This window comes from Hypomesus transpacificus, chromosome 22 (genome assembly GCF_021917145.1).
Source record: "Hypomesus transpacificus isolate Combined female chromosome 22, fHypTra1, whole genome shotgun sequence".
NCBI classification, from domain to species: domain Eukaryota; kingdom Metazoa; phylum Chordata; class Actinopteri; order Osmeriformes; family Osmeridae; genus Hypomesus; species Hypomesus transpacificus.
In genome coordinates, this window is record NC_061081.1 from 8,307,921 (window position 1) to 8,331,705 (window position 23,785).

The following is a 23,785-nucleotide window of genomic DNA, read 5'->3' on the forward strand; positions in this document are numbered from 1 at the left end:
GCTCCAAGTGACAGTCCCTTCTTGGACTTAAGCTGTCTTCCTCCAGACCACCAGGAGGCAGCAGCACAAAGGGTCAACACAATCCTTTGGTGTTTCCACATTTAACAGCCTAACAATGATAGAATACATCCCGTTTTATCATTTTATATAACATATTCTGAGATTACTCTTTCCTTTTACTGATACTGCTGCTGAACCATGCCCATAACCACTTCTATATGCAATATTTATTATGCAATTACTTGCAATAATATGATGTGCAATATTTTTGTCTTACGTGCAATAACTTGTCTGTATGTCACTCATTACTTGTTCATAGCAGCAGCCACCATACTTACTCACATTTACTTTATATATTATTATACTATTTTATACCCACAAATCCTTATCTTCATATTTTATAGGACTCCCTGTACCTTGTATATTTTCTACATTTAAATTGTACTCTGAGTGCTGGTCTGTACCCTGCTGCTGTTGTAAACTGCAATTTCCCCACTGTGGGACAAATAAAGGATTATCTTATTTTATGGTGTCATTTTACCCATTTAAATAATGTACTATTGCACTATTATTGACTAGTGAAACCACATGAAATGTAATACTAATACAATCATTTTGGGGTGAATTCACCTACTTAATTTGTTGTTTTTGACATAATTGTCAATTTGTTACAACAGCAAACAGAACTGATGAAGATATAGAGAATACAGTTATTTGATCTTCTGAGAAATCACTCATTATTAGGTTTTGACCACTTGAAGGTGCCATACTGTCTTTAACAGGTACCATGATCACTAACCATACAACCTGCTTCCCTGATAATAGTGAGGCCATCCTCGTGTCTCCAGAAACTCTTCCCTGCAACTCACATAATGGATGAGAAACCTTAAAAAATAGAATACTTTATTAGGCATCTACACACAGGCACAAACCCCACTGAAAACAGTACCAAAACAACACCAACAAACAATGACAGTGATGGAGAGTCCACGAAACAGCATCCATCTTCTTTCTGATCTCCTCCTCCTCCTCCTCCTCCTCCTGCTCCTCACACAGGGGCGAGTTGGTCGAGGTTGTCACGAGAGCGGCAGGACAGATGTGTCTCCAGGATATCCCCAAACAGGGTCCGGCCCAGCAGGCTGTAGGCCAGGGGCAGCAGCTGGCGGATCACCTTGTAGAGGTACTGGAGAGCAGAAGCAGCCCACACTACAGTCATTATACTGGATCATACTGATACACCATGTTACAGATGCAAAACGACTCTAGGGACTCCTTCCTGTTTACGTATGACGGAAAGAAGGAACTTCCTCAAAGTTATGGACGTGCGTCTGAGAGAAGGCTGGCTATTGTGTGCTGTGAGTGTGTGGGTGAATGAAAGATGAGTTTTGACGGGCACGTTGGATGATACTGACGTGAGAGCCGTAGCAGAAGAGGTCGATGCCCAGCTCGTAGCCCATGCCGTAGTCACACTCATCGTTGGCGAACTGGACAAACGTGATCATCTCCTGGAGCGGCGCAAAGGACTTCATCCTCTCCTCGTCATCACAGGCCTCAGCGATGGCCTTGCAGATCCTTTTTAGTCCCGCTGAGCAAGCAGGGAAAGGAACGGGAGGTCAAATATACACTGTATATTAACACTGGGGTCATATATTTACACTTCTCACCACTGACATGATCTCATTTAGTTCTCATTTCTTTTTGGTCCTTATAACACCTAACAATCTAAATCTCAGATTTCATCTAACCTTTCCCACATCAGAGTCATTTTCATCCAACACAGGCGCAGCTAGCGGATAAAACATCTGTCAACAACTGTACGGTCAACCCTCTTCAAACAGTTTACAATAAGGATACCGTATACACGGTATCCTTATCAAACAGACTTCCATATTCTGTCTGGCCACGTCCAGGTCTGAGGCATAGAATCCCTGGGGGGTACTGACACCTTACCGTCTGTCTCGGGCAGCTCCCGGTATCCAACGTCATTCTTGTCCACAGGGACTACGATGCCTGCACCGTGGAACGTCTTGGTGACCACCTGGGGGGTGAGGGGAGTTCCGGATCAGGGGCCCTATGTCTGTACTAGTGTATCAGTGTACTATACTCACAAACTACAGGTACACAAGTGCATCTAAGTCAGAGGGTGATGAGGGATAGGGTGTCCAGCCTGTGATAAACTGGTAGTAGTCATTGTAGAATGACTAGTAATACAAGAGCAAGTAGGAATGTTTGCTAGCGCCAATCATGTCTGCCTACCTTCTTGTCCCTCAGTTTCATGGCTTTGGTTTTCTGCTCCATAGAGAAGCTCAGAGCCTCCATCTTCTCCTTCAGCCCGGCCTCCAGAGAGTCCAGAGCTGCGCCCCCTTCCTTAGCCCAGCCCCGGTTTTTCCTCTTTTTGGATAGGAACAGGCTGAAATGGAGTAAGGCAATGAAACACATGGGGGAGGGTGAGAAAGCATACAAAGAAACTAGGAAAAAGCTGTAATATTGCTCAGTGGGATCTCATAATCACAAGTCCCTTTGATTTTGTAGAATCTGTGATGACCGACGAGGTGTCATAGCTGTTCTGGATACTCACTAGACGGCAGCAAACACATTGTCCCCCATCTGGGTGATAGTACATCCCTTCTTGGCTTCATTCTCTCCAACCAAAGCAGGCAAGGAGTCTGGAGAATCTCTACAAAACAGGGAGACAGTTAAGACACCAGACTGTGAAATACACAGCTGGAGCCACAACCACGTCAGTCAGTAATGTGAGCCCCTTCCCACTGTGTGCTACATGAGCTCACGTGCAGTAGTCATGTGGTGCAGAGTAGCTTACCTGTAATAGCCCATGTGGTGCTGGTTGTCCATGCTCCCCTGTAGTATGGTCTGCAGCTCTGGGGGGTCGTAATAGTACCTCCAGTGGAGGTGGAAGTTAGGCTGGTGCTTGGATGAGCTTCTGTGGGCCTCCGCCAGGATGTCAAATGGGCCAACCAGACGCAAACCCAGGGTGTCCACCAAAGCCTCTAAAGAGAGACAGCAAGATGGGGAGAAAGGAGTCGAGCAGAAAAATGATCAGTAAAATCTGACTTTGTGCTCCATCAATGAAGCTACCTGGTGCTACTTCAGTCTAGTCAGGACAGGATGTTTAGCTATATGGTAATGTGTGCCACGATACAGCTCAGGTGCCAGAAAAGTCCTTCTTTAAGGTTGTGCACTGTTCTGATTAATAAAAGCAGACTCATTCTACACTCTGAAATCGATGTAGGGTAGTTGGGTCAACATGTACTCAATGAAAAAGGTCAGAGTGTTTACAGGCTTTTTGGTTTTGTAAACGGTTACCTTACCCCGAGGGTTGTCTGGTTGCAGACACCGGCAAAAATCCCAAAAGTGGTAAAAGTCTTCCGGCATCCTAAGTTTATAATGCTGCTCCACCTCCTCTCTCAACTCCGAACGCACCTCGGACAGGGGTCTTCCATCGTTTTCCGATCTTGCTTTCTTAAGCTCCCCATCGGTTGACTCCTACCAAGAACAATGAAGGTGAAAAATAAGATTGACTAGTAGTAAGTACATTTGTAACGGCTCAACGGGATGCTGTTTGTCCAAGAATTATGCACACCTCGTTTGGTACGAGTAGCTAGTTACATCGATACACTACTCTAGCGAGAGGGAAAACAGGTTAGCTACACGATAGCCGATACTGCTTCGGAATACAAGTTCATTTATCCATCTTTCCATTCTTTGTCGGACACGTTAAAGCTTGACCATAATCTACAGTAGTTACATTTATACAATAAATAGGGCGTACAGATAACGTAGGCCATGCATGTAGCTAGCTTACAGAGCTGACTCTATATAAACTATATGTATGCCAGTAAGCTAATTTAAGAAAAAACAGCAGCTTATGTAACTATGTATTTTACAACAAACATTCATCAACTACTGAATATCCACAACAGCAAACAATAGTAGCCTACTGTTGTAGTTAGCTCTTCTAGCTAGGCTTCTGCAGTCAAGTCTGTCAGGCTACACTAGTCAGTACCGTGCAGTAAAGACTAAGGTCGGTAACTTGGACAAGCTAGCACAGACACGCTCTGCTTATTGAGAAAACTGGCTACGGATCCAACTTGGTAGCCCACGATAAAGCATACTATATGGGTAGCCAGCGTGCTACGTCCATCTTGCTCCTACTAGCTTGTTTAGCACTGCATTTGGTCGCGTGCCTTGATGTCAAGCCGCTGGCTAAGCGATACATTAGCACTGACTTACAAAGCGGGACCACTGCCATGTTGACCAGAAGGGAGACCCACGCGACAACCTCTTGACATTTGTGAATATACAAACATTGTATTATTGCACGACAGTCGCTGAAATCCGTACAGGGTCATGCATCTTTTTTATTTATATAAAAAACACAGATACCTGCAGAGTGGCTTTGAGTTTTCTCTTCCCGCGCGCTGTCATATTTTGTCCTCTTCAGTCTTCTCTGTCAGTCAGCAGTCTCGTGCTTCCTGCTGCCTGCAAAGTCGAGTTAATAAGATAAGAATACTATTGCGCCACACTGTGGCACAATACAAATTGAAACGTCAACAAGGCAACTTTCATGTAATGGGAAGCATCACTTAAAAATGTTGACAACATAAGTGTACGACTAATATAGTCAGGACAACCACCACAAATCTAAAGCAACTTCGGACAGACCGTTTCAGATACGCATTTGATTAGTGTATCAACAATGCACCGTCATCCAATCATACATAACACCACCAATAGGAGTCCTTGGGTCGTAGCTATAAACATTATTTTCACTCATCTTTATTATACTGACAATCAGTTATGATTTATAATGTGCTGTAATGATATGAAATAAAACAATAGTATTACAAATCAGTCATCACATAAGCTGGCCAATGAAAACCAATGAGTCCAATATAAGAAATGCAATATTTTTTATTTGAACATACCGCGTAAGCTATACACATTATTACAATGTTCATTCAAGCAGCTTATTTCTGACAGAGCGATTGCCCTTTAAGACAGACTTTAAGGCTTGGTGAAACGGGGGCCGGGAATAAAGAGACTGTTATCGTCTTAGCTTTGGATGAAGACATGAGATGCCCGGGAAAGGTTTCTCTGAACTGTCTATATTTATCCCACATCATTCAAGGTGGTGTAATGTCGAAGCATTTCTAGGCTCCTTCCTTCTTTCTAGGCCCTTCCCAGCTGTGTTCCTTGGAGCCCATCACAGTTTGGAATGATCGGCGAAATACAGGACTACTGTTTTTCCACCCTTATTCACTAACATGGAACAATAAGTTCCGTTCTGGTTTGTGCACCCAAGTTTGAACCGCTCTGAGCATTTTATTTTTCATCCCAGAGTACACATGGATAATGAATTGATTCCTAAATTGAGAGAATGAGAGACACTGCCTGACATGCCTGACAAATCCAGATATTGTTTTGTGTTATATACTATGTGTATATTATAACCTGTTAATTGTACATACAGGAAATCGACCTTACACTAAAAACTACAATGGAAATACATGTAAAAGCTGTTCATTGGAACAGGTACAGAAGCTACATTGTCTTAGTCTCTGTTATTAAAGTCAGAGGGAGGTACATTTGGCAGTGGACTGAGCCTTGAGCTGAAGGCGAGAGAGAGATGAAATAACATTATTATTTCTCTTATCTACCCTCTCCTCCTACTTCAAACACTCCTTCTCCTCCTCCCTTCCTTTACCACCTCTCTTCCTTTCATTCATACTTCGCCCGCTACCTCACCTTCGCTACCCTTTTCTCCTCTTTATTCTAACTCCCCCTCTTCCTTTTCCATCTCGGTAAGGTGCTGCCAGTTCTCTCTGTTCCGCCTGCAGCCATCCAGCAGAGGAGAGCAGGATGTAAATATCCCAGAGAGAGCCTGGAGGAGAGAGGGGGAAAGTGGTGGGGAGGTTGTCAAGCATAGACACGAGTGTTCACATTTGAAATAGTACAAACACACACCCACATATACACATACACAAACACATACAAACCTTTCCTTTAGTCCAGGGTTTGATTTGACACTTAAGTCAATTGATTTTGTACTAGAAAATTGTTCCTGTACTACCTACACACCTGGTAGAGGGGATGACAGATGCTGTCAATGTAGTCCACCTGCATGTGGGGGAGCCGTGTGCTGTTGTCTCTGTCCATCACTGCCTGGGAACAGACACCAAACACAGACACTCACCAGAGGCCCACACTCTGGGAACATCATTTATTTAAGTATGTCTTTTACCTACCGTACTTCTTTTATCTTTCTTTCTATTTCTACTTCTCATGCACCATCCTACCAAACTTACTTGGAAATAAACCGTATTCTGATTCTGATTGGATTTGAAAGATATAGATTACCTATGTGACACAACACCACACAGTGATACCAGAAGAGAAAGAGTCTGACTTACTAGTGGTTTAATATTGAAATTGTGCTTCTCTCTGTCTCCTTGTGCAAAAAACTCTTTGGCAACAAGGTCTGCGATCTGTGGAGAGCAAGAAAAGGTAAGGTGAGGTATGTGTGTGTGTGTTTTTGTACGAGAGAGAAAGAGAGAGAGAGATGTTTGTTTACCTTCCTCTGAACAGGCCAGGGCTTTGCAATGGCACATATGTCGCTAGCTGTCATCAACATGGACCTGTGACACACAAACACACCCGTAAACACACACAATATCATTAGGTCTAAAAGTGACTAATCCTAACCCTAACCCTGTTTCTTAAAAGCCTATTATTTTGACTTCCTCTATGTTGCGTAATACAGATGAGACTCCTCACCTGAGCAGGTCTCTGTGTTTCTCGTTTTCCCAACACACCCCACCTGTCCTGGACAGAGCAAAGAACTCTGCTCTCCTCCTGATACAGTCCATGAAAACAGAGGTCAGTGCAGAACAGCAGGACACACACGTAACACTCAACACAAAGCAGAAACACAGGACTGACTACTGCGTCCGACAATGGACAATACAGCAGCAGTTAGGGGTAGGAACAGAGGGACTTACTCGACAAAGACGGCCAGGTCAGTAGCCAGGATGGCCTCCTCGATCATGGCCAGCAGTGCCTGGTAGTCCTCCTGGGAGAGACCACTCAAGATCTGGCTGCCCTGAGGGGTGGAGGGGTGAGGGAAGCTTGTTAGAAGAGTGGAGGAGAAAATCCATAATGGCTTTAGATGGATGGAAAGGAAGAAAGGACCGATGGACGGACGGGTGGATGGACTGATATGTGGACAGACGGATGGTGTGGGGGAAATGAAATGATTTATGTTAATCCTAATCAGTAGATCAAGTCTTACCTTATCTTACCCCCCAAAAAAACATATTATTCTTATATTCTTATATTACTACATTGATTAAAATTGGATGGAAGACAAATACAGTTTGATGGAAGAAGTCTCACCGGATTGTTGAGGATGAACAGACAGAGGGCGTAGTGGTGGTGCTCCAGAGATGAGTGGCCGTACAGCTGAGCAATAGGCTGCTGGCTCCTGAAAGACAGACAAATGGAGGGAGGGAGAGACTGAGAGATGGAAGTGAAAGATGAGGAGATATGAAAGAAGTGAAAGAAGAGAGAATAAGAGGTGGAGACAGAGGTGGAGGCCTACCTCTCGATGTAGGAGTTGCCCACTCCTCTATGGTCGAGGTCATGGTTCAGAGTAGCTATCATCAGGGCTAGAACCTCCAGACGAGAGAAGTTAGCCTGGAAGGAGAGAGAGAAAGAGGTGGGAGGAGAGGCAACGATAGTTACATTGGCAGCATCATATAATTAAAAGAGAATTGAGGAAAGATGGCCGTAGCTTGTGGTGCAGAACTCTACTGTGGCCTGTGTGCTGTCACACACTCATTTCCTAAAATAACCTTTGACCCTCATCCCCTCTGACCTGAAGTTGCTCCGTGGCCATTAGCATAGCGAACATACACTGGGCGGTGCTCAGGCCGTGGCTCCAGTTGTGATAGGGCACGTTGGTCCGGTAGCATCGCCTCACACTCAGCACCCACTGGCACAGATTCTGGACCGGAGGGAGGGGAGGAGGAGGGGGAGAATGATAGAGAGAGACAGAGAAAGAGAAAATGTGAGACGTAACAATAATGGCATAAAATGAGTAGAGAAGAGATTACAAAAAACTAAAAGCAATATGTTACACCTGAGGGAAGACAGCCATACCTTGTAGTCAATATTAAAGTCCTGGACTAGGTTTAGGTCTAGGAACATCCGTACTGTGGCCTGCATGGTGTCAGCGTCTGATAGGGCAAAATCTGTGAAGCTGAACTCCAGAATGTGCAGTGATTGGGCAGAAGGGATGGACGCTTTCTGAAAGAAGACAATAAGCAAAGAGATTTCAACACACCAGAACAAGATAAGTAATTTAAAAAAGGAACTAACACAAACAAACCCTCCCTCTCCCACAGGGGGAAGTGTAGCTTTAGAGGAGGGGAAAAGGGCATGTTGTGATCTTTGTGGTGTCAGAGATGTGGATGGATTAGAGTCATTGGAGAGGACAGATAAGCCTAAGCACCTTTTATATTAAGCTAATCTGCAGTGGCACCTAGAAAAGACAACAACTTCTAGTGAGAGGGATGGAGCGAAGGAGAAGGGCAGAGGAAGAGAATGAAACAAGAGATGGAGGGAGGGGTTTTCTCATGGAACAATGAGTGATCACCTGCAACGCACAGATCTCCTCGTCTGATGGGGTGATGTGGTGGGACAGAACCTGTGGGGAAGAAAACACAAGCCCACACACACACACAAACACACATACACACATACACACACACATGTACACCGGCGACAAATAAACACTTTTAGTGAAGAGAGTGGTTAAGGTCTTCTCTCTGATAAATCTCATGGTATGCATGTGGTCATGTGTGTGTGTGTGTGTGTGTGTGTGTGTGGACTGTCCCACCTCTTTCATGACCTCCAGCCTGGCCCTCAGTCTGTCCATGCTGTAGGCAGTTTGGCCTCTCTGTAGAGCCAGGCTGCAGTACACGGCCACATCCTCCAGGAGGCGCTCATCGTAGCCGTTGAAGGCCTCTGGCTCCCCCAACACACGACTCTGCTTCGCCATCAGCTGGCAAACCGCTGAATGACAAAGGTAGAAAAGAACATTGACATCACCTCAACCACCACACTAACAACACCTCAAACACCACACTGACAACACCTCAACCACCACACTAACAACACCTCAACCACCACACTAACAACACCTCAAACACCACACTGACAACACCTCAACCACCACACTGACAACACCTCAAACACCACAATGACAACACCTCAACCACCACACTGACAACACCTCAAACACCACACTGACAACACCTCAACCACCACAATGACAACACCTCAACCATCTTATCAACGTTCTGTGTCTGAGGGATTCCCCAGAGCCAAAGCAGATTTGTTAAGCCAACAACACTGCCTAAAGAGATCATCTTATAGGGCTTCTATAGGCAACAACCCTGCCTAAGAGATCATCTTAGAGGGTTTGTTAAGCCAGCAACATCGCTCATGAGGGTTAGGTCCTCAGCTAAGACTCTTAGGACAACTGCCAGTGAGTGTAAGCCTTCCTCTTCTGGGTAATCCCCCAGTATCTTTAACATTGGATCAGGTCCAGGCTTCCTCGTCTGTGACCAGGGACTGGTGGATTGTAGGATCCCCCGGCCTCCGGGGCAGAGGTGAGGCTTTAGGTTATAAAGCGTGCGTGTCTATTGGTGTGTTTCTGAGTATTCTGATGGGCAATAACATGATGCTACATGACGCACCTGCTCCAAAAAACAACTGCATCTAGCCGGATTTGAAACCCTTGACCAGGTGACATACCGATGACATCATGCGTCTTGCTGTTTCTGATTGGGCAGCAGATAAGAGTCCTCACAGGGTCCTGAGTGACATCATAAATGTTGAGCGTCTCCATGGAGCCCAGCACTTTGAGGGCGGGAGCCGAATCTACCTCGGTCATGGCACACTCCCTAAAACCACAAAATTCAACTCAGCATTCACTGGTTAAAAGTAAAAGACGGACAAATATGATGCGATTGCAAACAAGATCTAGAACCTTCTGAAGATCTGACAAGTTGGTCCCAGCTCCTCACATTCCATTTCGACCACATGGGAGAAGGAATCCTAGGACAAATGACAGGAGGTGTATATTTAGACGTACACTAATTCTCTGTTTAAAGACAACAGCAACAGATTGGTCAAAGCCACATGGAACTCACACACTGGAAGCTTGTCCTTAGTTCACCAGATCAAGTCAAAGCAATAATTCAACATGCTTTTGTCTGCATATCCTCCGCCCTATTGCAAGGTAGGGTGTGACAGTGAACTGCGAGTTTTACCGTGCTTCCCTCCTTCGTGATGAAGAAGGTGCAGTACTGAGCGTGTGTGAAGGGCAGGATGATGGCGGCCATTTTGCCCAACAGCACTTCCAGGGAACGCTGCTCTTCTGAAACCAGATGAGCTAGGTCCATCAGGACCTGTGAGACATACATGCACACGACATGAAAGAAAATCACTTCATTGAGATGATAACAATAGAAGTACAGTGAGGTATGTGTCAAAGAAGAACTGTGACGCTACCTGGCTTCGCCTTGCTTCCTGTCTGGCGCTCTCATACAGCTGGGCGTTGTCCAGAACCATCCCCAATAAACCCATATGATTGGACATGATCTAAGACAACAACAAACATGACCATGTATCTCTGACCATGGCTGTATCTGGTGGACTGCGCACAGCTTAACCACAGACGTCTCTCACCTTCTCATCCAGGTCAGTGAACAGACAGCAGGGTCCATGTCCACTGCTCCTCTTGTTAATAACCAGGGCTGCTCCTACAACCTGCACACACACACACATATATAGAAAAGTGAGTGAACAATCACTAACACCACCAGAAATGGTCTGCTAAAGGCATAAAATGGAAATGTGTAAAGTCTGTTCTTTGACCTTGTGTCTGTGGTTTTGGATGGGCACACACAGGACACTCTTCAGTCTGTATGCAGGTGTCTGATCCATGTGAACACTGAACCTGGGGTCCTGAGGGGGAAAACGGAAACACGACTTCAGTCACCTGGGGACCAGCACCACAACCATCATCTCCCTCCACTTTCCTCCCCCCATCCTCCTCTTCCATGCTTTTGTCTCTGCTTTTGCACCCTGTGATCAGGTGAAGCTGGCCATGACCGGGGTCATGTAAAGTAACACACACACACACACAAATACCAGGTATTATGTCACTGTCTGGCTCTGGGCACTGCAGGAGGGGTTAGCTTGATCCCTAATCACAGATGGACAGAGGGTTGAAGCTTGAGTGTGTGTGTGTGTGTCGGTATGTGTGTGTGTGTTGGTGTGTGTGTGTGCGTGCATGCATGTGCCCTTAAAAAGACAGGTGTCTGTGAGTGAATCAGAATAACCTCTGTGAGCTCTTCTAACAACCCCAGGCTGAACAGTACATGGGATATTACGTCTTTACAGGATTAGGGGAATCCCTCGCCACCATGACTACTGTTCTATTATAGAATGCTGTCTAATACAAGATTCTGTTCCTGCTACACTGCTCCTATAGATATCTAAAAGGATTATCTTTCAATGACGGAGGACTGTATCCTAAAGTGAGTCTTAAAAGGGATTCCTTTCCTTCGTGATCCATTCGTCGTCATCTGCCGCTTGTCCGGGGATCGGGTCGCGGTGGGGGATCCATTCTGACTTTAAATTACTTACTGAACATGATATAACAATTGCACCTCTTAAATATCACAGAGAAAACTTAAAAAGTGTACTACCTCATAAACGTCCCTGATGTTCAATGGAAATCCTGTGGCCACCACATATCCCATGATGCCTTTGACCAGCTCCAAGTGGGCTTGGCTTCTTGAGGAATCCCCCTTCCTTGACCCCTTGACCGGCAGGGAGACTACCACCTCCAAGCCACTTCCTCCATCCAGATCCGTCCGCACGAGAGACAGCCAGCAGCATTCAGCTGTCACCACCTCCCCGGCATGCAGCAGGGCACGCCGGCAGAGATCTGTCACGGATCCTACCATGCTGAGGCCTCCGCCCAGGAGCCCCATCATCCACCCACAGCCCTCACCTTGTCCACAGGGCCCAGTCCTCCTTGAGGAGTGGGGGGAGTGAGGGGTCCTGGGGGAACGACTGCCAGAGGGGGTGAGGGTCTGTGGCGTGGGTCTTGAGGGACTGGAGATCCACAGGGAGGGCCTGGACAGGGGGTAGGACTCCCTGCGCCGACCCAGGAGGAGCATGCAGGCATGGGGATTAGAGCAGGGAGTCTTGTGACCCTCTCTTGAGGATTGAGAGGACAGGGCCATCTCCACCATTCTGCCACTCAGCATGTCCCTGGTCACAGAGAACCAAATGAGAGTCAACATCTTATAGTAACATGTGTATAAATGTAGCTTCTTCAAAGATGGGATATGAACGTTTAATAATACGTTTTCAAACTAAACCTTCTCACTGCAAGACAAACTCAATTTGATTTACAAATGACTAGACGTTGATTTACAATTGACTACATTCTTTGGAAATAGGATATCTTACTCCGAAGTTCTGCGTAAATAGGACCTTGCAAAGTCAGATTGGTCATCAAGCCAAGCCTCCACTCGGTCGCTCTCCACCCCCTTCCCGAAACCCCAGCGATGCGTCTTGGATCGGGGGCTCCACAGTGGCGAGAAAAACCAACCAGCGCTGGTCACAACGGGTTGGTCTTTTTCAGGTACTTGACCGGGGGACCGGTCTCTCCCCGACTTGGAAGAGGCGCGGGGACTCTCTCCATCCGCTGCCGCCATAGACTCCAAAGCTTCCGAGTGAAGGCAGGGCATCCCGTTGCTCAAATACCGCGCAAACAAGTCCACCAAACTCAGTTTGGACAGGAGTAAAAGCCACCGGTATAAACAGTAGTCCAAAGACATGAGATGAAGGGAGCAATAGTCACAGTCGCTTCCACCTCTCAGTGAATGCAATGTATCAACTATTGCGTAAAGGTAATCTTATAAACTTCATTTAGCTGACCTGGCATGGCCCACTGTTTTATTTTGTCCATTCAGGGGACGGATTAGAGGCCGATCTGACTATAAACGGCGTGGCTAAAACAACGCCTCAAAAATGTCTTACATAAAATATAATAGATTTTAGTCGAGAAATACTTGTGAATACTTGTGAATACTTGTTGCTATAATTAATTATCAATCTAACATACAATACACAAAGCATTATGGATAAGGCCTACATATTTTTATACTACACACCATACGTTACCATATCAATGACATGGACTGATAATCCTTACAATCACAAATCATGGTCAACTGGTAGGTGACACCCTAATAATAATTTAAAAAACATAATGTACTTTTCTAGCAGTCGAAGTGCTATAGTACAGTAAAAAGTAAAAGTTACAATCATAAAATATAACATACAATACAAATAACAATAACAATAGACACAATTCAATTAACAATTAAAACCCTTGGTAGTAGTTACACTGTAGTACACTGTACACAAGTTAGCTTACCACAAAGGACAATTTTGAGGGACGGTCAAATTTGCAGTGGCCTCTTATATTTACATTTAGTCATTTAGCAGACACTCCCTCACCGCTCGGCCACCTGACTCCTCCCATTTGACTATGTTACTTACTCAACATTGTTCTTCTCAACTCTTTTTTTAAAAAGAAAGAAAAAAGTGCAGTGGTCTGTCGCTTTTTTGCTGTAAATTTGCAAACCAATGCAAGCACACCCCTCAATTTCCACCGAGGTGAAGTTTCATATTCGACATTTGACATTCGTCTCATATTCGGAAGACGCAGCGTCGCGTTAACTGGGTGAAAACTAACCTTACAAGTTAGAAAATGTATGTGTTTCATTGTATTTCTATGGATATAAAACCTCAAACTGTCACCAGAATATTCTAATCATGTCTGGCCTACTTCTAAAACCATTACTTTTGCAATTAAATTTCAAACAAAATGATCGAAAATCGATAATCTCTGAAAATATCATGAAATCCTCGCAAAGCTCAATAACTTTGTCAAAATTGTCATGACAAATCTCAAATTGACACCATATTATTCTAATAATGTCTGGAATGCTTCCACACCCTTTAATTTTTCAATTACGTTTAAAAGAAAAAAATATGACATTTTTAACCTCTGAAAATAGCATGAAATCCTCGCTAAATTTAACAACTTTTTCAAATTCAAATTTTTCAAAATCATTTTGTTTTTGAATTTAATTGCAAAGGTAAAGGTTGTGAAAGTAAGACAGACATTAGTAGAATAAACTGGTGTCAATTTGAGATTTGTCAGTACAATTTTGAAAAGGTTATTAAGATTATCCAGGATTTCATGCTATTTTCAGAGATAAGCGATTTTCTTCCGAATGTGAGACAAATGTCGAATATGAACTTCACCTCGCTACAATTTCCACAGAAATGGTAGCCTGCCCTCTCTAGTTAAACTTATACACAACAGTGACAAATTAAGAAAAGGTTGTTTGTGAGTCGTTCCTTAGGAATCAAGATCTGGACTGTTCTATCAATTATACTAAATTGCGTATCAACCCATACAATAATACATTTTCAAAAGGTAGAAAAAATGTGAATATATATATATATAGATCAAGTATATATATATATATATTAATTTAAATACAAAATTATAGTAGTGGCAGGTGGAACACTCACATGTGAAATATATTTTAAGTATCAGGTTGATATATTTGTGATATATCATATATAATTTTTTAATCTTCATGTATGTTGTTTTTATAACTGTGTCTCATAGCTCCCTCTTCTGGCCTTTTCTGTCCCGTCACCTGCAGTGGGTGGGGCTCAGAAACCACAGCTGGTCCCTGATTGGCCAGACTGAGAGGAGGCTGCCATGACACAGTAAATGCTGCACAGATCCCCAGCATCAGCAGACAACCGACTGGCTGTCTCTTATTTCTCTTTCCCTCTCTCCCTCTCTCTCTTTTTCTACCTTTTGCTTATCCTTTTTTCCCCATCACTGCCGCTCTCTCGCTCTCTCTCTTTCTCCACACACACGCTCACATACCGCAGGAGAGGACGCACAGTGACAGCGAGCAGGCAGACAGGCCAATGCTTATCCTCCGCCTCTTGTAAAAGACAAGGCCATCACGTTGTCAGCTTTTTAAACCAAGGACTACCTTACACAACTGTACCTTGGGACCGGTTGTTGCTGAGGAGGAGATACCGCAGAGCCGAGGATATCAGACACACACACAAACTGGGACTGGGGCTGTACCACCGGGTTGGATAAGGACTGCTTCTCTCCGTCTCGGTTTCTGTCTATCTCTCTTCTCTCACATGCACAGACGAGGGCCTGTCACCTGCTTCTTCTAGGGGCTTGATCTAGTGAAGATTTTGTGCTGGTGTGTGTGTATGAGGAAGTTGCGTGTGTTTTAGGGTGTGTGTGTGTCATCACGCCAGAGGTCACACCTCCCTCATGCAGTAGGTGTGTGTCGGAGATCCGCTACTTCCCTTTGTCTTTGTCAGCATCTCACTCTCTTCCCGACCATCTCTCCATTCCCCTCTCCCTCTCCCTCCCTTTCCCACCTCGCTCGTCTTTGCCTCTCTCTCCTCTCCATCCCCCCCTCCGCCGTCTGTCCCAATCCTGCGGCCTTCCTTCCGAGCTGCCTGTTTTCCCACGATGCCCTGCTCCAGGCCGCTCCGCTAGGCCGCGGCAGCATGGGCGGAACCTGGGAGAGGAGCGAGAGCACGGATTGGACCGTTCCCTTCAGGGCGGGCGCGTGGGCGGGTTACCCCTCAGCTTCAGATGGGCGAGGATACTGAGAGCTCCAAGATCAACCACAGCTTCCTCCGAGACTACGTCACTGAAGGTACTGCATGAACACACGCACACATGCACAAACACACCAGGTCACTGTGCCAGCTCGATACGTGTTCATGAATTAGGCCTGATTTCTCCTGTCCTCTCCGTGGGTCTATATTTGGAGCACAGAATGTTACCCCTGTGTTGTTGAACACAGGGGTAACTCTTCCCTGATTCTGTCCTTACCCCTGACTGTCGTTTTTTTCTCGTTCTACCACATTACTCTAACTCCCTTATTCCCTCTCTCATCCATCCATCTCTCTCCCTCGTTCCTCTCCCTCATCCCTCTCTTTCCCTATTTCCGTCCCTCTTTGCCCTCCCCATCCTTCTCTCCTCCTCCCTCATCCTTCTCTCTCAATCATCTCTCTCTCTTTAATTCTTTTCCCTGCTCCTTTTCCCTCTCCCTCCCCAGCTGATGTCATCTCCACGGTGGAATTCAACCAGACCGGCCACCTGCTGGCCACAGGGGACAAGGGCGGCCGTGTGGTCATCTTCCAGAGAGAGACAGAGGTAGGAAGGAAGGGAGAGAGGGAGGGAAAGAGAAAGGGTGGAAGTAGGTAGAGAGAGAGGGAAAGAGAAAGGGTGGAAGTAGGTAGAGAGAGAGACAGAGGGACAGAGGGAGGGAGGGAGGGAGGGAGGGAGGGAGGGAGGGAGGGAGGGAGGGAGGGAGGGAGGGAGGGAGGAAGGAAGGGAGGGAGGGGGACAAGGGTGAGGTAGAGAAAAAAAGACACCGGTTGAGGGAGAATGACAGAGATGGGAGGGAACTCAAATCAAATCAAATCAAATTTATTTGTATAGCCCTTTTTACACGCAAGCATGTCACAGAGGGCTTCACATGCGCCCATAGAACTGCCCCTCAACCAACCTAAACCCTCAAGGAAGACAAGGAAAAACTCCCAGAAAAACTCCCACCGGGAGAAAAAATGGAAGAAACCTTGGGAGGAGCAATTCAGAGAGGGATCCCCTCCTCCAGAGACGGTTGGTAAGAGAGAGGAGCAGAACACAAGCTAAACATAGTCATACAGTGTCAATGGGTTTTGAAACACCAAAATCCATTGTTCGGCTTTATAGACGTTGGATGGAACTAAGGAGACAGAGGGACAAAGGTGGAGGAAGAGAGGGGTGGGGGAGGTCTTTTTTGCTGTGCTTTCTTCATGGCCATGGGTTGACTGAATTAAAAGGGGTGCAAAGGGGTGCCATCATCCCTGTGAGTGAGGGCTGAGCTTTTCTGTCTCCCTGCTCTTCCAGTCTAAAGGGGAGGCTGAGGACGTAGGGGAGGCAGTGGGGGAGTCGGGGGAGTACAATGTCTACAGCACGTTCCAGAGCCACGAACCGGACTTTGACTACCTGAAGAGCCTGGAGATCGAGGAGAAGATCAACAAGATCCGCTGGCTCCCCCAACAGAACGCCGCCCACTTCCTCCTCTCCACCAATGGTGAGGAAACACAACACCCATAATGCTGCCTGACAACAAAAACAAAACCGACTTCCTCCTATGAACTATCTGGAGCTCAGTTTCAATACTCTGATGAATGCCTCCCTCGCCCCTCCCGTATTGAAGACACTCGTTGGTCTAACATGAAAGTATTGGTGATAGCAGGACAGCCTTCACCATCCATTCATATATCTAAGGTGTTCAGGTGTTCTCTCAGGAGCCTGGAGGCCCGCTGGTCCAGGATGTGTTCACCAGTTCCTCTGACCCCGTTCCCCTCTGAGACAGATAAGACCATCAAGCTCTGGAAAGTGAGCGAGAGAGACAAGCGTCCTGAGGGATACAACCTGAAGGACGAGGAGGGCAGGATCAAGGACATCGCCACTGTCACCTCACTGCAGGTGGGGTCGGACACACACCCCCACACCCCCACACACACACACACACACCGGCAGGGATACACACACACCTCCCTCATTCTCTCCATCCATCCATCCTTCTCTCCATCCCAGGTGCCGGTGCTGAAGCCCACAGATCTGATGGTGGAGGTTCGTCCCAGACGAGTGTTCTCCAACGGACACACCTACCACGTCAACTCCATCTCCGTCAACAGCGATGGAGAGACCTACCTGTCTGCTGATGACCTGCGCATCAACATGTGGAATTTGGGCATCACCGACCGCAGCTTCAGTATCCTTCCCACCTGGTCGAGCACACACACGCACACACAAATAAACACACACAGACACACACAACAAGCCTCTCCTGCCAGTTCCTTTCTGAACAGGAAGCTGACCTAGAAAGGCTGAGCACCATCCGTGGAAGGGAGTTTAAATAATTTACTCACAGCGCACTCTCTCCTCTAAACCACACAGGAACCGCTGCATATAGCAATGTGAATCTTGTGTGTGAGAGTTAGTGCACATGATAAAACAGAACAGATTAAGAGCAGAAAACAATCCCACCCAACCCTCATCACCGCCCATATCCCTCCCCCCAACCCTTCCATCTGTACCTCCATCCCTCCCCCTAACCCTTCCATCTGTACCTAAATCCCTCCCCCTAACCCTTCCATCTGTACCTCCATCCCTCCCCCTAACCCTTCCATCTGTACCTCCATCCCTCCCCCTAACCCTTCCATCTGTACCTCCATCCCTCCCCCTAACCCTTCCATCTGTACCTCCATCCCTCCCCCTAACCCTTCCATCTGTACCTCCATCCCTCCCCCTAACCCTTCCATCTGTACCTCCATCCCTCCCCCTAACCCTTCCATCTGTACCTCCATCCCTCCCCCTAACCCTTCCATCTGTACCTCCATCCCTCCCCCTAACCCTTCCATCTGTACCTCCATCCCTCCCCCTAACCCTTCCATCTGTACCTCCATCCCTCCCCCTAACCCTTCCATCTGTACCTCCATCCCTCCCCCTAACCCTTCCATCTGTACCTCCATCCCTCCCCCTAACCCTTCCATCTGTACCTCCATCCCTCCCCCTAACCCTTCCATCTGTACCTCCATCCCTCCCCCTAACCCTTCCATCTGTACCTCCATCCCTCCCCCTAACCCTTCCATCTGTACCTCCATCCCTCCCCCTAACCCTTCCATCTGTACCTCCATCCCTCCCCCTAACCCTTCCATCTGTACCTCCATCCCTCCCCCTAACCCTTCCATCTGTACCTCCATCCCTCCCCCTAACCCTTCCATCTGTACCTCCATCCCTCCCCCTAACCCTTCCATCTGTACCTCCATCCCTCCCCCTAACCCTTCCATCTGTACCTCCATCCCTCCCCCTAACCCTTCCATCTGTACCTCCATCCCTCCCCCTAACCCTTCCATCTGTACCTCCATCCCTCCCCCTAACCCTTCCATCTGTACCTCCATCCCTCCCCCTAACCCTTCCATCTGTACCTCCATCCCTCCCCCTAACCCTTCCATCTGTACCTCCATCCCTCCCCCTAACCCTTCCATCTGTACCTCCATCCCTCCCCCTAACCCTTCCATCTGTACCTCCATCCCTCCCCCTAACCCTTCCATCTGTACCTCCATCCCTCCCCCTAACCCTTCCATCTGTACCTCCATCCCTCCCCCTAACCCTTCCATCTGTACCTCCATCCCTCCCCCTAACCCTTCCATCTGTACCTCCATCCCTCCCCCTAACCCTTCCATCTGTACCTCCATCCCTCCCCCTAACCCTTCCATCTGTACCTCCATCCCTCCCCCTAACCCTTCCATCTGTACCTCCATCCCTCCCCCTAACCCTTCCATCTGTACCTCCATCCCTCCCCCTAACCCTTCCATCTGTACCTCCATCCCTCCCCCTAACCCTTCCATCCCTCCGACCCTCCGAGTGACTGTTGTACTTCTCCCTGACCACACCTCCCTCAGACATTGTGGATATCAAGCCAGCCAACATGGAGGAGCTGACAGAGGTGATCACCTCAGCAGAGTTCCACCCACAGCACTGCCACCTGTTCGTCTACAGCAGCAGCAAGGGCACCCTGAGGCTGTGTGACATGAGGGCCGGCGCCCTCTGCGACAGACACACCAAACGTGAGGGTGAACCCATGGACAATCAAACACACACACACTATCACAAATGTGTAACACTGTGCACACACACACAGAACACACACAGAAGCACCTGAACCCAGACATAGCATAGGTTACCAGGCATTGTGGAAATGTGGCGTACGTTAATATCTAAATCTCTGTGTGTCTCTCTTCCTCCCATTAGTGTTTGAGGAGCCGGAGGACCCGGGAAGCCGGTCCTTCTTCTCTGAGATCATCTCCTCGGTGTCAGACGTGAAGTTCAGCCACAGCGGGAGGTACCTGCTCACCAGAGACTACCTCACCACCAAGGTGTGGGACCTGCATATGGAGAAGGGCCCTGTGGAGACCTACCAGGTGACATCATGAACCCTAAACACATGTAGTGGAAAACAGGGTCTGTGGACTCCTGTGAGAGTGAGGAAAAGATAGTCAATCTATAGAATCTAAATGCTAAAATGTTAGATGTAATAAGGATTGTATTATAGACTGAGAGAGTAAGCTGTTACCATGGCATTGTGTAAATGTGGCGTACATTCAATGTCTAAATTTCTGTGTCTGTCTCTTTCTCCCTCTCCGCCTCTCTTCTACTCTCACTTCACCCGCTCGTTCTCCCCCTCTCCTCCCTCTCCCCCCTTTCCCCATCCCTCTCCCTCTTCTGGGCAGGTGCATGAGTACCTGAGGAGCAAGCTGTGTTCTCTGTATGAGAATGACTGCATCTTTGACAAGTTTGAGTGTGTCTGGAACAGCTCAGATAGGTAGGGTGTGTGTGTGGGATGTGTTTGTGTGTGTGTGTGTGTGTGTGTGAAACAGTTTGTGTGACAGGTCCGTTTCCCTCTATCCTCTGCTTGGCATTTCTCTGACATTTCAATCAATCCCACTAACTGGCTGTGCACATCTCCCATCCATCCCTTATTTCCTGCTCACTCCTCCAATCCTCTCCATCCCTTATTTCCTGCTCACTCCTCCAATCCTCTCCATCCCTTATTTCCTGCTCACTCCTCAAATCCTCTCCATCCCTTATTTCCTGCTCACTCCTCCAATCCTCTCCATCCCTTATTTCCTGCTCACTCCTCCAATCCTCTCCATCCCTTATTTCCTGCTCACTCCTCCAATCCTCTCCATCCCTTATTTCCTGCTCACTCCTCCAATCCTCTCCATCCCTTATTTCCTGCTCACTCCTCCAATCCTCTCCATCCCTTATTTCCTGCTCACTCCTCCAATCCTCTCCATCCCTTATTTCCTGCTCACTCCTCCAATCCTCTCCATCCCTTATTTCCTGCTCACTCCTCCAATCCTCTCCATCCCTTATTTCCTGCTCACTCCTCCAATCCTCTCCATCCCTTATTTCCTGCTCACTCCTCCAATCCTCTCCATCCCTTATTTCCTGCTCACTCCTCCAATCCTCTCCATCCCTTATTTCCTGCTCACTCCTCCAATCCTCTCCATCCCTTATTTCCTGCTCACTCCTCCAATCCTCTCCATCCCTTCCATCAACTGACCTCCTCTTCTGTCTGCTTTGCCTTCTATCCTCCCCTCTTTACTGCTTCCTTTTCTGTTATTCTGTTCCCTCCTCTCAACCACCCTCGACCTCTTCCACTCTCCTCCCCTCCTACTCGCTCCCTTTTTTCCCTCTCTAATTCCATTTCCCCCCCCATATTTCCTTTTGATCTTTTCTTTCCCCTTCTCCTCCTCCCCTCTGTCTCTTCCCCTGACCTCCCCCTCTCTCCTCTCCCCAGCGTGATCATGACGGGGGCGTACAACAGCTTCTTCCGGATGTTTGACAGGGAGACAGGGAAGGGCGTGACCCTGGAGGCGTGGCGGGAGACCAGCAAACCTCGAGCTGTGCTACGTACACGGCGCGTCTACTCAGGCGGCAAGCGTCGCCGTGGCGACGTGGGCGTGGACAGCCTGGACTTCACCAAGAAGATCCTCCACATGGCCTGGCACCCAGCGGAGAACATCATTGCCATAGCAGCCACCAATAACCTCTACATCTTCCAGGACAGGGTCAACCCTGAGACTCACGGACAGTGACACACACGCTGACACACAAAATGTCAACCTCATATCCTGGACCTCACATGCTACAGTCAGCGGATGAACCTTTGAACCCTTTGCCACGGTTCACATTTCATGGGGAAGATCAATACATTCGACAGGATCTGATTGGGTGACATGGAAATACAGAGATGCAGAAATCCTTAGCAGTCGGCAGGGCAGCAATGTCTCAGAGTTAAACGGCTCACCAAACGCAAGCCCATCACTTATCCTGTAGCACTTCCCCACTCACGTATTCACCCCTACTGGATTCACAATGTGGTGGATTTTGTCACTAGGAGGCCTGACTCAACTGCCGTAACTTACAAGCAGCCGAAGTCGACAATGTACAAGTCCTCCACAGTGTCTGGAGCCAATCAATGTCTGCACTTTCTTTCACCGCAGACAGTAGTTTGAATGTTGTCTTACTGTTTACCGGTTAAGGGATGGACACATTCCGGTAATATCTTAATGTGCCGGTGAACTTGCCTGGTCCATTCACCTGGAACGGCACTCCCCAAGAAATGCAAAGATGACCTTTGAGGGTTTGACTTGGAAGTAATTGTACTCACACAATGTGGTCTTACTGTCCCATACACAAGCTTCCTTTACTTAACAACTGTTATACTTGATGTTGTATACACTCTCCATATTACATTGTCTGTATATACCCATATCTGTCACTGTTTCTAATATAAACACTGTTCTTGTCAGTCAACACATTATGTAGAGTTAGCCCAAAACTGAAGAAGAGTTTTGATAAGTTTAGAATCTGAGTTTGTCCAATCTGAGAAACAGACTTCCTGAAAGGGCTGTTAGATGATCCCTGTGGAAGTATATTTCAAGAGCCTTTCATATTGATGTCAAATGACTTTGTTTCTCTGTTGTTCTATCTGTTTACCTCCCTGTCTTGATTTCAGCCAATCCCTCCTCTTCTCACCCCTCTTATATCTCAATGATACTGTCATCGTAGGAGTTCCTCTCACTGTACATCAGCTGCTTCTCCACTGTAGAACAAGGATCATATCTCCATGCTACCACACCATAGGTGATAACAGAGACTGTGTTGTAATGCCAGGGCTAACACTTCACCACCATGTACAGTCAGGGGAGACCATTAGTCTGATCAACCTAACAAACCAACAGACTTGGTCAGTGTATTTGCTTTGCAGTTTGCCCTTAATGAAATGATGCTGTTGTCTGATATGGATGGTTTTGACAGTTATGTCAAATTATTATAATTATTATAATATTGTATAATAATTGTATAATTATTATATTATACAATAAGTATTTGACAGGAGTTGCAAATAGTATTTGCATGCCTGATGGTAAACACAACAAAGAAAACGAGGAGGGGGGCATCACCACATCACGCGTCCCTCTCCTCTCATCCAACCGCAGCAGCAGTCCAGCCTCCATAGCCATCCTAGTCACACACAGAGGACCAGTACAAAGTTAGTTCTGTGTCCAGGAACACAGTACAGTAGCATGTTTGCCCTTATCCTGTGTTCTTAGCCTGTATATCTATACAACTACAGAAAAAAACGTAAAGAACTAACAGAAGACTATTCTAATCTGAAGACAGACTCACAAATTTGAACCTGAAATGAGACGAATGAAGGAATGTGAATAAATAAGAGAAAATAAACTGTAGGAGTGACTGGGACTTTGTCTGCTGTGGTTTGTTGGATCAGTCATTTATTTAATTGCAGGTGAAAACAGGTACATTGAATCAGTTATGTTTCCTGGGCAATGTTGCCTTGAGATCAACAGCACACACAGATAGCTGCATTTCCGTGTAAGTCAAGTCGCACGTTTGTTTACGTGACATCATCAAAGAAAGACAACTTCTTGATGAAAGCAAAGCCATGACATGATCAAAGTA

At 46.8% G+C, this 23,785-nt stretch overlaps 3 protein-coding genes across 3 annotated transcripts; 1 reads left to right on the plus strand and 2 right to left on the minus strand.

The window, feature by feature from the left end:
* Positions 1-886: 886 nt before the first annotated feature.
* LOC124484291 (histone PARylation factor 1) lies at positions 887-4,491 on the minus strand. The gene is made up of 8 exons (XM_047045159.1): positions 4,405-4,491; positions 3,330-3,504; positions 2,822-3,008; positions 2,579-2,677; positions 2,257-2,410; positions 1,951-2,038; positions 1,413-1,585; positions 887-1,183 (listed from the first exon to the last, which is right to left on the minus strand). The coding sequence occupies exons 1-8, from the start codon at positions 4,444-4,446 to the stop codon at positions 1,049-1,051; spliced, it is 1,053 nt and encodes a 350-aa protein (XP_046901115.1). The 5' UTR covers positions 4,447-4,491; the 3' UTR covers positions 887-1,048.
* Positions 4,492-5,596: 1,105 nt separating this feature from the next.
* On the minus strand, positions 5,597-12,851 carry pde5aa (phosphodiesterase 5A, cGMP-specific, a). The gene is made up of 20 exons (XM_047045277.1): positions 12,571-12,851; positions 11,799-12,369; positions 10,963-11,052; positions 10,774-10,854; positions 10,597-10,686; positions 10,344-10,493; positions 10,073-10,140; positions 9,838-9,986; positions 8,918-9,093; positions 8,675-8,725; positions 8,179-8,325; positions 7,895-8,023; positions 7,619-7,713; positions 7,414-7,501; positions 7,020-7,120; positions 6,796-6,873; positions 6,593-6,656; positions 6,432-6,506; positions 6,100-6,183; positions 5,597-5,902 (listed from the first exon to the last, which is right to left on the minus strand). Exons 1-20 carry the CDS (start codon positions 12,849-12,851, stop codon positions 5,789-5,791), a joined length of 2,682 nt encoding a protein of 893 aa, XP_046901233.1. The 3' UTR covers positions 5,597-5,788.
* A 2,101-nt stretch (positions 12,852-14,952) lies between these two features.
* Positions 14,953-23,556, plus strand: ppp2r2ca (protein phosphatase 2, regulatory subunit B, gamma a). Its single transcript, XM_047045671.1, has 9 exons — positions 14,953-15,887; positions 16,293-16,390; positions 17,129-17,315; positions 17,601-17,713; positions 17,825-18,002; positions 19,696-19,860; positions 20,045-20,214; positions 20,524-20,615; positions 21,597-23,556. Exons 1-9 carry the CDS (start codon positions 15,824-15,826, stop codon positions 21,892-21,894), a joined length of 1,365 nt encoding a protein of 454 aa, XP_046901627.1. The 5' UTR covers positions 14,953-15,823; the 3' UTR covers positions 21,895-23,556.
* Positions 23,557-23,785: the final 229 nt, after the last annotated feature.

Coding starts and splice junctions, on each gene's coding strand:
- ppp2r2ca (XM_047045671.1), top strand. CDS start 15,824: ATGGGCGAGGATACTGAGAGCTCCAAGATCAACCACAGCTTCCTCCGA. Junction 17,714..17,824: donor CCACTGTCACCTCACTGCAG/GTGGGGTCGGAC, acceptor TCTCCATCCCAG/GTGCCGGTGCTGAAGCCCAC. Junction 19,861..20,044: donor CTGCGACAGACACACCAAAC/GTGAGGGTGAAC, acceptor TCCTCCCATTAG/TGTTTGAGGAGCCGGAGGAC.
- LOC124484291 (XM_047045159.1), bottom strand. CDS start 4,446: ATGACAGCGCGCGGGAAGAGAAAACTCAAAGCCACTCTGCAG. Junction 3,009..3,329: donor GCAACCAGACAACCCTCGGG/GTAAGGTAACCG, acceptor GTCTCTCTTTAG/AGGCTTTGGTGGACACCCTG. Junction 1,586..1,950: donor GGAGCTGCCCGAGACAGACG/GTAAGGTGTCAG, acceptor CTGCTTGCTCAG/CGGGACTAAAAAGGATCTGC.
- pde5aa (XM_047045277.1), bottom strand. CDS start 12,851: ATGCCCTGCCTTCACTCGGAAGCTTTGGAGTCTATGGCGGCAGCGGAT. Junction 6,874..7,019: donor GACCTGGCCGTCTTTGTCGA/GTAAGTCCCTCT, acceptor GGACTGTATCAG/GAGGAGAGCAGAGTTCTTTG. Junction 6,657..6,795: donor AAACACAGAGACCTGCTCAG/GTGAGGAGTCTC, acceptor TGTGTGTCACAG/GTCCATGTTGATGACAGCTA.